We start from the raw sequence: 12,826 nt of genomic DNA on the forward strand, positions 1-12,826 counted from the left end.
GAAAATGAAACTGATGGCAATCTTACCGTTAAAAAATATATAAAACTGTATATATACACAACCAAAAATAAACCTTAAGGGAGAAAAAAAAGATTTGTTTTGAAAGATAATGTGTGGTCGTGATCACAAAAGGTATTGTGACTTGAGTAAAAACCTTTAAGAGAGATTTGAAAAGTGGCAGGGAATAACTAGCAGTCTCCTTTTATTTTCCTCTCTTGTTTTCATCTGCTGAAACCAATATCAAACATTGTTGTTTTTTAATTATCTGAGTGTATAAGCTTGTTGTTTAGGACAGGAGCTAGCATTTGGCAAGGAGACTGGGAAGAAGGAAAGTGCCATCCCTCCTGGGAGAAGGCCATGTTTAAGCAGGCTGGGAAATGCTGTGTTCTTTCCCTTCCCCCTCCTCCCTCTCTCACTGAACACACATGAGCAGCCTCTGTTCTGCAAAGAGGTGTTTTAAAGGCATGGGAGACCATTTTCAGCTCTTAGTACTCCCTGGGTCTTTGGATGCCCATTCTTCTATACTATTTTTACCTAAGACTAGTGCTTTGGTCCATGTAAGGCTCAGACAAGTGAACTCTGGACCTCCCAGGAGTGGTTTTGTTTGTATCTGTGAAGCTGAAATCATAATATTCTGGAGGATGGTTTGGAAAAGCAGTGGGGATGTTTAAAAAACACTGAGGTGATTTCAAACTGAATTCTGAGGTGAAGAATGCATGGGAAGCAAGTTGAAGTTGGTGGCATAAGAAAAGCTTCTAATGCCAGCAGACTTGTTTGTGACTGTAGTTTCTCTTAACCATTCTTTGGGAAACTTGAAAAGTACTGATTTTCTGCTGAGTATGTTGTATTTTATCGTGGAAATCTCTCACAGGACTGTTTTACATCTAAATCTGAATTTTGAGTTTGGTTAATATGAAAGAAAACTACTAAATTTTCTGAAACAGTTTCTCTCTCTCTCTCTCTCTCTCTGTTTCCATTCTCTTAGACTGATTCAAATTAGGCTAACCTAAATCCACCAACTCTTTCTTTGTTCCTTATTAAGGTATGAAGCCCATAATCTATTGGTACAAGATACAAAGTCATACTCTTTCCTTTGGTCACCATAACTATATCCCACTGAAGCAGATGTGGGACTGGTAACAAGTTAGGAGAGGAAAATGAAAGGATACTTACTGATGGTTATTTTCTGCCCATATTCAAATCTTTTTTTCAGCCAATTATCTTCCCCTCCTTTATCTTTTAAAACAAAAGTAGTTGGGCCCTGCATGTGTGTAGCTTAATTTTTTTATAGTAAGATTGCCACATCAGTTTGATATACTTGTTTGTACTAAAGTAGGTAACATGCCAAATAGCCTTTAAAAGTACATTCTGAAGTCTTGATTAGTATCCTGGGATATGTTCATCTCTTAGCTAATCTTTTATAAAGAAAAGTCTCATTCTTTACTATTTGACTTTAAATTATGTCTTCAGCCTTGCAAAGTTGCCACACTTTTCTGACTTCTTTGGAACAGGAAAGGAAAACAAAGTATGAAATGTTTTGCCTGTGGTTCAGATCAAGTTCTAGGGTTATTTTGAGCTTTTGTTTGTTTGTTTGAAGGTACTGGGGTTTTAACTCAGGGCCTCATACTTGCTAGGCAGGCGCTCTGCCACTTGAGTCACTCTGACAGCCCTTTGTTTGCTTTTAATGCTGCTGTAACTAAAATGTTTAAAATTTGGAATTTTCAGGTTATCTATTTGCTAAAGCCTCACAGACTCATTCTATTAATATGAAGAGACAAGTGTTGAGAAAAATGGTAACCAAAAAGCAAAACAGCAGAAATATGTTATCTGTCATGGTATCCCCTCACCAGACTTTATGATATCCTCTTATGATACCATTTCACAAAATTTGTTTACAATTAATAATAAAAAGAAACTGAGAATTGGTTTTCTTCTTGTGGATATAATTTAATGAGGTAGCGATAATGTTAAACAAATTTTTAGGATAGTTTTTTTGTTGAGAAACATTTTTTTTAATGTTCCCATGGAGACAAATAATATTTTGCAGTAATGCAAAATGTTCTGATTAGATGCTTTTAAAAATAGTAATTTAGATTTTTAGTGAACCCTATGATCCCAGGATACTCCTTTCCCATCCCTCGAATATGTCCAAATCCAATAGGAAATAGTCCAGTTCATTCGCTATAGTTTTTCTTTTGTTTTTTGCCCTAGTTGATTCCAGATTAGCTGTTAAAAGAAAATAATTCTATCATGATTTTCCAGACGTTTTCACTTATATAATAAGAGGTTTACTGGGAAATGGAAATTTAACCAGTTTGTGCTGGTAAACTGTCTCACAAATAAAGCCTTGATTTGTAGTGTTTGCTCATTCCATGGTGTCAGTATTTATAGCCGGGATGATTTTAAGCTATCAAGGTGGCAGCACTAAATAGAAGTTGGGAAGAGTTGCACAGCATTGGCTTCACTTTGGCTCCAGCTTGCAATCCCAAAGCCAATGTTTCACCATCATGATGATCATCCCCATTGAAACCTAATTCTCCACATTGTATTAGGCTGTGGGGGACAGAGGACAAAAGCTTGGGCACTGGTCTTTATTAGCTTCTGGCCAAAGGCTCATAAAATGTTCAATAAAGGCACCATATGCTTAAGAGACCTGTACAAATAATTTATAGGAATTTAGATGAGGAAATGACTGGTTGGTAGCATCCAGGGAGGTTTTGCAGAGGGATTTATGCTTGGTCTTGAAGAGCAGGATTCTAATAATAGGGGTGGAAAGGGAAAACCTGGAGGCAGTGTAATGCAGCACGGGGTAGGATAGTATGAAGTCACACAGCTAAGGATACTGAGGTGCACATGAGTATTGTGTCTGTATACTCACAAAAGATAAGGACTCCCACTTCTGAAAACTTTTTAGATGTCCAGAATATAAACGTTTACCAAGTGCTTTTGGAAGGGGTTATGAGAATCTTTCTAAACTGTCCACTCATTATCAAGGCCACAATGAAAAAAGAAATAAAACAGTTAAAACACAGTACTTGTCAGCTTGCACTTTGCTGAAACATCAAATAAGTTGAGAAGTCTGCAGTGGAAGCAGGCATTTGAACTTGGGACACCTTCATCGTTTTCCTTTTTCTTGCATTTAAGTAACTCTTTTTGCCAAGTAGAAAATTTAGAAATGGAGCAGACCAGATTCTTCTTCAGAAAAATTGTCCCTAAGCAAAATAAGTTTTTACTGACATCTAGGGGTCAAAGAAAATGGCTTTTTTTGTGTGTGTGTGTGGCTTTCATTGAACCATTAAGCACTATGCAGTGTCTACAATTGACAATTGCAGCATTTGTAGTGTCTCAGTGTGTTTTATTTTAAGGAAGGACAGATAAAGAGAGGGAGGATAGAGAAAGAGACAGAGACAGAGATAGAGACAGAGAACAATCAGTGCGCTTAGTCTCTGCAAGTAAATTCTGAATATATTCACTATAGACTAGAATGAGAACATTCCTGCTTTTATACTTTCAGGAATATTAAAACTTTGTTTTGGAATTCCTAAATAATCCACTCTTGATTATAGTTTTAGAGCTTTTATTATTTTGTCATGACCTTTACAGATACCTACTAAGAATTATAGTGTCAGTTTATAAATATAATTTACTTTATATATTTATGTGATATTTTCATATGGCATATGGTTCCCAAACTAGAGCCCATTTTCTATCAGGATTCTCTAGAGGATATAATGATGTGTATTGAAAGCTGGTGAAAATGGGGGGCTGGAGATGGGAGCTAAAGGAGTAAGGGAAAGTAATGGAAGGGGTTGAACAGACCAAAGCAAAGCACACCCACAGTGTGCATACATTGAGACACCCCTTTGAGCATCAACTTAAATATTAATAATGAAAACCAGGATTATAAAATAGATAGTGGTGAGAGGAGGGAGGGTCAAGGAAGAAGATTAAGGTGATGGTCTATGGTAGAAAGATTTCATATACCTGTATGAAACAGAATTAAGAAACCTCTTGTAATTGCTTTAAGTGGGATGGAGAGGAGGTTGAGTGGGAGAGACGATGAAGGCAATGTAAATAATGTACAATATAAGTCTAATCAGAATTGTCACTATGAGCCTCACCCCCATATAATGAATATATCCTAATAAAAAATTATATATAAAAAAAAGATTCTCTAGAGTGTGTAGGAAAAGGATCACATGAGAGAGGCAGATCCTTTCCTGGTATAAACAGCTGCCTTGTCGTAATCCCATGGAGCCTTTCTTTTCTCATGCTTCTGACCTTCTGGTGACTTCTGAGGGTGCTTTGTTTATAATGAATGCACTAAGCCTAGCTTGTTTGTGAAAATTTTTTTGAAAACTTTTGATTTGGATTTGAAATAAACATATTGAATATAAGCAAATGTTTTCATAATATCTAATTTTTAACCTAGAATTTGGAGAGTATTTTGCTGTATCAGCTTGTTCATTATGGTAATAACTCATATCTCCTATTGCCATAACTATTGTTTGCTTCTGCTAACAGAAGTTAAAGGGAAAACTTCAAATATGTCTCCCTTATATTTTATAAAAGACAAAGTCGTTGAATTTCAGATAGAAACCTCTCTGTCATTCTAGATTTATAAAAGGACCTCAAATATTTTTTTGTCACAGAGAAGAGCAAGAAGAGATGTCTGCAATTCGAGTTGGTTTTATCACGTACAACAAAGTTCTCCATTTCTTTAATGTGAAGAGTAATTTGGCCCAGCCTCAGATGATGGTGGTAACTGATGTTGGAGAGGTCTTTGTTCCTTTGTTGGATGGGTTCCTTGTCAACTATCAAGAATCCCAATCTGTGATCCACAAGTAAATATCAAGTGTTTTATGCAGTAATTTAAGTGTAAATCAGATGTCTATTTTTAATAACATTGTGTTTTGACTCCATTATACATTGTTTTGTTTTATCACTAGCAAGAAGGCTTTAAGACATAGATTGTAAAACATTGTCATTTATGTTAGATGTATCTCTTTTTAATAGAGACCAATATATAAAAGGAAAAGTTTTTTTTCTGTTTTTTACTACATTTCTATTTCCTGTGTGAGAATGAGCCTATTTAGTGATGATAATAATTTAAGATTAGCTACCATTTCAAGAATTTAGGGTGCCAAACCATTCTGGAATATTATTCCCTGAGGGATTTCTTTATCAGCTTACTTATTTCCCCAGAAATGAAATTTACCCATAGTTGTTAGGCATAAAATAAATACCATATGTGTTTAGGCTTGAAATGTCAGTGATTGTTTTTTTTTTTACTTTTCTAGCAAGTATGCTAAACATTTCCAACCTTTCGCTCATTCATCTCCTATAGTTTATTGGACCAGATTCCAGAGATGTTTGCAGACTCTAATGAAAATGAGACCGTCTTTGCTCCTGTCATCCAGGCTGGCATGGAAGCTCTCAAGGTGAGAAGAAGCCACTTCTACTTGCTAGAAAATAAATTGTAGAAACAGAGAGACTAAAAGAAGGAAATTTCATTTATGAAAGAGAATACAGCCTTCACAAAAGCCTGCAGGTTCCAAACTTCCCCACAATTCTCAGGAGGAAATAGCCAAACCACCATTGCTCCTAGCGTTTACATTCCAGCACTATTAGCATCCAGCCACTGATTTTGTCAGAATTTCCCCCTTAGCTCCACCCTTTGGCTTTTAGATGAACTTTATCTATCTATTTTAAGGTTAGTTCAGCAGTATCTAAACTGCCAGATAAAAGGAGAAAAATTCTCATATTGCCCTCCCCTTCCTTGGGGTTTTCAAACAGGCTAGGGCAAAGCCTTGGGACAATCAGTAACAGGGATATGAAGACCACACAGGGTCTTGCTAATTGCCAAAAGTGGACAAGATGTTGGCCATGTGTCTAGCAGAGAAGCTAGGCCCAAGTGACCCTGGTCAATTTCATAGTAATAAACAATAAACTGAAGAAGGCAGAATGATTCAGAAGCACTTACCCTAAATCATTAGTATGGGTCAAACCTCTCTGGCTCTAAAATCATTCCTAAAATCAGTTTTTAAATTGTATTATTAAAGTTAAGCTCAAATGAACTTTTAAAATAAAATGGCTAGTAATAACAATGATAACAAACAGCAGCAACAACAGTATAGAACTCTGTTTATAAACACAAGTTTTGTGTATAATTTTATTGTTTGGTTCTAGTACAGTGTTTCTTGCCTTGTTTTTTGGATCTTCAGAATATTCATTTGTGGTATCTTGGACTGTTGTGAATATCCCTAAAAAGCCTCAGAATGAATGCCAATTTAATGTAAATTAATAATATATTTTACACCATTCAGCAACTTGGAGATGTCAGAATTCACCCAGGGGAGTCCAATTGTAGTAATTATTTGGACCTTGGAGAGCTTTGGGAATTCTTATGTATTCCCCATTGCTAAAAACAAATCTCATCTTTTTAAATTTTGGGGTGTGTGTTGGGAATTAAACCCAGGTCCCTGCACATGCTAGCCAAGTGTTCTACTATTGAGTTACACTCCCAGACCTCAACATGAAAACATTTTTAATGTCTTCTTCTTGTGGATAATATGATATTGTCTCCTGTGATAAAGTATCTAAAAGTCAAAATACAAATATCTCATACATGGTAAGTCTCCACAAGTCTTTCTGCTTTTAAGTTAGGACTGTAAATAATACTGCACTTATGTGCTCATGTCTGAGAGGAAGGGTGAGAGGATGTTCATAAGCTATTTTATCAATCAAGATAGTGAAATGGAATGAAGGGTCTGAGTTGGGCTTCCAGTGGCCCAGAATGCCAAACCCAACTCATCGCACATTTCATTTCTAAAAGGGAACATACTATCTTGTAGCAATGGTTTCTATGTTAGAAATCTAGAAGAGGTCTAGAAGCTGTTTGGCATTTTTGAGAGAAAAAAATATAAACCAAATCTATGTGCATATCAAATATTTGATGTTAATTTTGATACATAACTAAAAAAATACTGTATTCTTAATAACTGTGATATTCTGCAAGGTTGCTCATGCAATGCAATGACTGTAGCAATAAGTTTTCTTGGCTCCCAGTTGATTTATAAGGATCTGGTTCATTGCAGCCTGTGTATCTTCGTACCTTTTACATTGTATTTGCAATTTTATTGTTACACTAATGTATATTTTTACCTTGGAGTTTAAAAATGAGAACATAGTAATTCAGGAAACTTCATGAAAATATAGTCAACGAATATAGAGTAGAATGATTTACCTTTATGAAATGAACAGTGACCATGGCAGTCACTGTCATGTCTCTGGTAACAGGTAAACAATTTTCTTCAACACCAGTTTCCACACAGAGGCTGAGTGATGCTTCACCTCCACAGAAGGATGTAAGGCAGTTGTTCCTTAGCCAATTAGTCATAAAATCACATGGGAAAGAGGGGGAATGTTTTTATAAAATGCACATTTCTGGTTGACTTCCACAGATTCCCATCAGCACTGCCCCAAATTTAATCTGAGGCTTGTCTTTATTTGGAGACTACGAATACAAGGAATCATTAGTTCTATAGTCTTTGAGAATATCCTTGTGTTGAGACAATCATATCCCTCACCTGTACAACCTCATATGCTACTTTTGCTCTAGGAATGCTTTTGACTTTACCCACTAGACGCTTCCAATTATGGTTAAAATAAGAGATAACTTTTCCAAAGGAAATTTCTCTCTTTTGCAGAACGTTCAGGTTAGAGGCTCCTCATTGGTCAGTTTCTTTACAGGGAGAAAGAGTCACTAGTCAGTTTCTAGAATCCATTACAAAAACATGTAGGTCATGCTGTTTCTTTAGCCTTAGCTACCAAGAAAGTCAGTAAGATTTCTAGGGTAGATTTTCTAATAGAAGTATTTCCTTGCCCTGGCCTTCTGAATGATTACTAATTCTTTACTTTTCTTTTAGTGGTTTATTGCCTGTGTGTCTTTAATGATATTTTTCCTCAAAATCTTTTTGTAAATAGATTGTTAATATGAATAATAAAGAAAACGTTTCTTTTGCATCTTATCAAGGAAATTCTGGGTGATTATAATTTGTTGCATAAGAGCAGAAACTGCTACGGTGTTAGTGAACTTGTCTGCAGTTTATGGTTTTTGCCTCAGAGCATGTGTGAGGGGGGAGGGGGCACTGTTTGATTATTTAGCTATCTCTGGCAGTCGTATTGTTTCATTATCTTTTCAGGCCCTACACATCTCAAAATCAGTCAGATTTAAATTTGGTAACTTATACAAGCTAACACTAAAATTCTTGGTTGGAATCATTATTATTAGGATAAAAGCTAACACATTTGAGAACTGCCAAAGAGCCCCCTTCCTTCCTTCTCTCCTTCCCTCCCTTCCTTCCTTCTTTCCTTTCTTCCTATTAATAAAAATTCATTAAATGCCTGTGTTGTATAAGGCAGCACAGGGGCTACTGTCCAGTTTCTAAGTTACATATATAGTAGACTCTTGGTATCCACAGGCTCCAACAAGGTCACCATTAAGGAAAATCTGTGCACACTCAGGATGTGTAGAGTTCGGTGTTGTATTGCAGGTGCTTGATTCATTTCCAACTTCTGCTAAAGACATGCTGCCTTCCAACAAATCTCAAATTTTTACTTTATCAGCAAATTCAGCACATTTACTTTTATCTAGCTTTTGGGGCACACTTGTTTTTTAGGAGGCAGATTTTCACAAAATGAAGGGCAGGCAAACACAGCAGGTTGAACAATGATTTAAACACAGCTGAAGATAACTTGGGACTGCCTCCATATGTAACGCTCACAGGGATTTAAATTTTTTGCTTTTGAAATTTTTATTTTATTTATTTATTTATTATTACCGTGTTTGGTCAAAAATCACATGTAATGAAATCCACAAATAAGGCAGGCTTATTGTAGTATGGCAGCAGGGATGCAACTCTGTAACACAAGACATAATATTTGTTGTTTGTATTAAAAGAAGAGGGTGGGGAGGGCAAAGAGTAACTTTGGAAAGCCTGGGACTATGGCTGATCAACCTGAGGCTTAAGATGGTCTGCACAGAAGCCACAGATGAGAGTCCAGTGCTCTGTGGAGAGGAAGTAAATGGAAGAAACATCAAAGTAAAACTTTTCTTACTGTGTGTCTAAGTTAGAGACATCTCAGAACTGACTCCATTTGATTTATAGTTTTCCTTTCTCTCAGATAAATGCTAAGTGAAATCTATATATAATCAGTAGTAATAAACTTCTTAAAGCAAACAAAGTAGACCAAAACTAACAAAAAACATGTGCTAATTTATCACAAAGATAAACAAGGGCTGTTTGGAAAATTCCTCTGCATACTTACTCAAAAGTCCTTTAAATATCCAACTAAGGGTCTCTCCTCCTTTCTGTTGTGAATGTTTCCATGCCCACAGTATCTTATAAACTTAGCCTCTTTTTTCTTCCACATAGTCTTTTAAAATCTGTATATCTTTCAGAATTTGACCCTCATAACACAACTATATGTGAATTGTCTTTTAACCTTGCCAACGAATAGGTTTCTGGGTTAGCTATTCCTTCTACAATTAAACTAGCTAAATAAAATTTAGGGTAAGAATTGGGCAGAAAGTTGGAACTACCTGGGCCTTAATGGTTATGCTTAAAATATATCATTACCTGGGAGTAATTTGCCTCTAAATTACCCATAATCTCTACCTAGATTCAATTTCAAGGAAATGAATCAAAACACTCCTTGCACAGATGGTGATGGAACCTAGATAAACATAGGCAGCAGCCTGGGGTGAGGGGCTGGAGAAACACAAAAACAATGACTTCCCTTCCTCAGGGCTCCCTGAGCTATAAGAGAAGGTAGTAGGACACACAAGGTGGTAATATGGTGCCAGTAATTTTAGAATAGGCTTGCCTTCGAAGCAGAGTGGAGACACAGGTAGAGGCAGCCAGCTTGTTGATGACAAGTCTCTCAGAGCAAGAGGCCTCGGAACTGAATTGTGAGCAATGATGTCTATAGGCCAGTCTTTGTCAATTTGCTTTCCACCATAATAAGAAGGATTATGTTAGCCATGTAATTTATATGACTTATTCCTGTGGGCACAGGTCAGAACATAACAAATTTTGTAGGGATACAAAGCATATAATAATACTATGAGTATTTCTTTTGAATTTGCTAGTTATGAAATATTTTGTTAAGTATGTGATTAATGAAATTATGGATCCAAAATTAATAGTATATTAATATAGTATATACTTTAATAGCATATCATATATAATAGTATATTCCTTAGTTAATAAGGAAAAATAAGTACAGCTACTCTATTTTTTTTTTTTTGCAATATTGAACTCTATTTCTTAATGGGCCCTGAGTTTTTCCTTCACGATTTTATTCTATAGGTCATTTATTAAGATAATATGTCTAATTATGATTAGTATCATTTACTGAATCATTCAATTTTCCCAGTAATATTTTGTGCAGTTACTATTTCTCATATGTCACATAGAAGGTAACTGAAACCTAGAGAAGTTAAATAGTTTTCCTGAAGTCATTCAGCTAATAAATGGCTAGGATTCTAACCCTGACAGAGGGGAACTAGAACCTGTACTCTGAACACCTGCAATATAAAATTACAGTACTTCCATGATTGGAGACTGCCTGGATGAATTCAGGAAATTCCAATCGTGAATTTGTTAGGGAAACTGGATGAGTCAGGCAAGAAAGATTTGGTTTCTTTTTAAAACTTTATGCCTTTTCTGCTACTTAAGTGTGTGTTTGTTATTATTGTTTTGCTTTTTGAGATAAGTTCTCTCTATGTATGCCAGGCTGGCTTCAAACTTTTATCCCCTTGCTTCAGCATCCCCAGTGCTATGATTATAGGCAAGTGCCACCACACCTGGCTTATTTAAACTCTTTAAACAGGACTTTATAGTAATAAAAGTGATAAATTTAAAAATTACAGTCACAGAATTTCAATATTATTATATGTTTAGCTTAGGTTCCTAACTATGATTCTTTATTTTCCTTGTCTTTCTTTCTCATTAATTCTGTTCCTATGTGGAACTTCCATTGAATGACAGAGGCAACAAGAGCACAACTTATAAATTCTTGCTCACTACTGGCCCAGCAAAGCCCAGATAGACCCTGTGACTAACTGCACAAAATGTAATAGAATATCACTCAAGAGACACATTAGGACTGGGACAACCTTGGATTCTCTCAATTTGTTATTTTAAGGGAGCTATTCATCAACCTAAGCACTCATGATCAGAGGATACACCTGAACACAGCACACCCATGTGTGCACTCACCTCAGCCTTTGCAAACAACAGCTCCAGGAAGAGATGAGGTAGAGGTGTTCCAGGCCCAGAAAAAAGAATATTAAAGAGAGAGGTGTGTAAAGCATTCCAGGAAAGCAAGAAATGTATGCAGCTGAAACTTCCAATGCAGAAGGTGGTAGGGGTGAGAAAAGGTTGGAGATTAGACTGGGAAGACAGATTCAGACTAAACATCAAGGAGTCTCAACAATTGTCCTTTACTAGATTTGTGGCTTGAGGCAAATTAGGTGGGTTTCCCCATCCTTAAAATGCAAACAACAGTACCTACTGCACAGACTATAAGAGTGAAATAGGAAAGCTGTAAGAAGGGTTTTCCTGGCAGAGCTACATGTGGCATATATTGGTAGCACCTTATCTCCCTGTTTTCCACCCTTCCTGCCCTGCCCAGGTATAGGACTGTGGACTTTATCCTGTCCTACAAAATCCTTGGGATTTCTGAACAGAAATTGCTTATCTGGTCAGAACCCTGGTAGCCATGTACAGTGCGGTTTAGAGAAAAACAAGATGGGGGTGCAGGCTGATATCCTGAATTATGTTTAACATCAATAAACTTTGCTTGGTAGGTTACCTTTTAGCACTTTAAACATGATTTTAGTTGTTCTTAATGCTGGATTGATTTTCATGGAGCCTGAGTCATTTTTTTCTTATGGTGCTTGTGATCAAACCTGTGGATTTACACACACTATGCAAGTGCTCTACCATAAAGCTATGCCACAGCCTTCTGAATCTTTAATTACTCCTTCTCAGAGGCTGTGCATATATAATTCTTGATCACACAGTTTTCCTCTTACGGTTAAGCCTGATAGGTGGTTCTTGGTCTGCTATTACCACAACAACATTCCTGTGCATTCTTCCTTGAAATGTGCCTTTGCTTTTGATCCATGATTACTAAAGTTTTGAAATAAGCACTTCAGTTGCCATGATCTTCAGGATTCTGTCACCTGCTTTCATGTTATGATATCCATCTGGTCCTGAGAGACTATATTGTAGGTTAAATGTCAGTGCTTTCCCTGTGCCATGTCATTCTGGTAACTTTTAAAAGCATCATGTTCTACAAACCTATGTTTAAATGTTGGCTCTTTCATTTCCACTTTTATAACTTTAGGCTTATCATAGCTAATCTGCAGTTTCCCACTCTATAAATGGAGAGAATAGTACCTGCCTAAGGTTATTATGCAGATGACTACAGTAAGAAAGAACTTAAATATTTTAATATGTTTCTGATTCTCTTAAAATAAAAACTTACCCACCCATGTATTTTCTGTGATCTTTTTGTCTTTTCTTTTAGGCAGCAGAATGCCCTGGGAAGCTATTCATCTTCCATTCCTCCTTGCCAACTGCTGAAGCACCAGGGAAGCTCAAAAACAGAGATGACAAAAAACTGGTTAATACTGATAAAGAGAAGGTACTTTATGAACAACGACTTTCTAGAGTGTCCACACATCATTTAAGAGGGGGTAAAGAAAGAGTAATGTGTCCTTTGTTTAAAAAAGAGGAGGAGAAACTAAATCTAA

General features: G+C 36.3%; 1 protein-coding gene across 2 annotated transcripts in view; it reads left to right on the plus strand.

The window, feature by feature from the left end:
- Positions 1-12,826, plus strand: part of Sec24d (SEC24 homolog D, COPII coat complex component) — an 87,022-nt gene that overhangs the window by 53,885 nt on the left and 20,311 nt on the right. For both annotated transcript variants that reach the window (XM_020185463.2, XM_020185464.2), the window contains exons 12-14: positions 4,653-4,844; positions 5,348-5,441; positions 12,601-12,717. In XM_020185463.2, the coding sequence (XP_020041052.2) occupies positions 4,653-4,844; positions 5,348-5,441; positions 12,601-12,717 (403 nt within the window). The remainder of the gene's footprint in view (positions 1-4,652; positions 4,845-5,347; positions 5,442-12,600; positions 12,718-12,826) is intronic.

Source organism: Castor canadensis, chromosome 9 (genome assembly GCF_047511655.1).
Source record: "Castor canadensis chromosome 9, mCasCan1.hap1v2, whole genome shotgun sequence".
NCBI classification, from domain to species: Eukaryota; Metazoa; Chordata; class Mammalia; order Rodentia; family Castoridae; genus Castor; species Castor canadensis.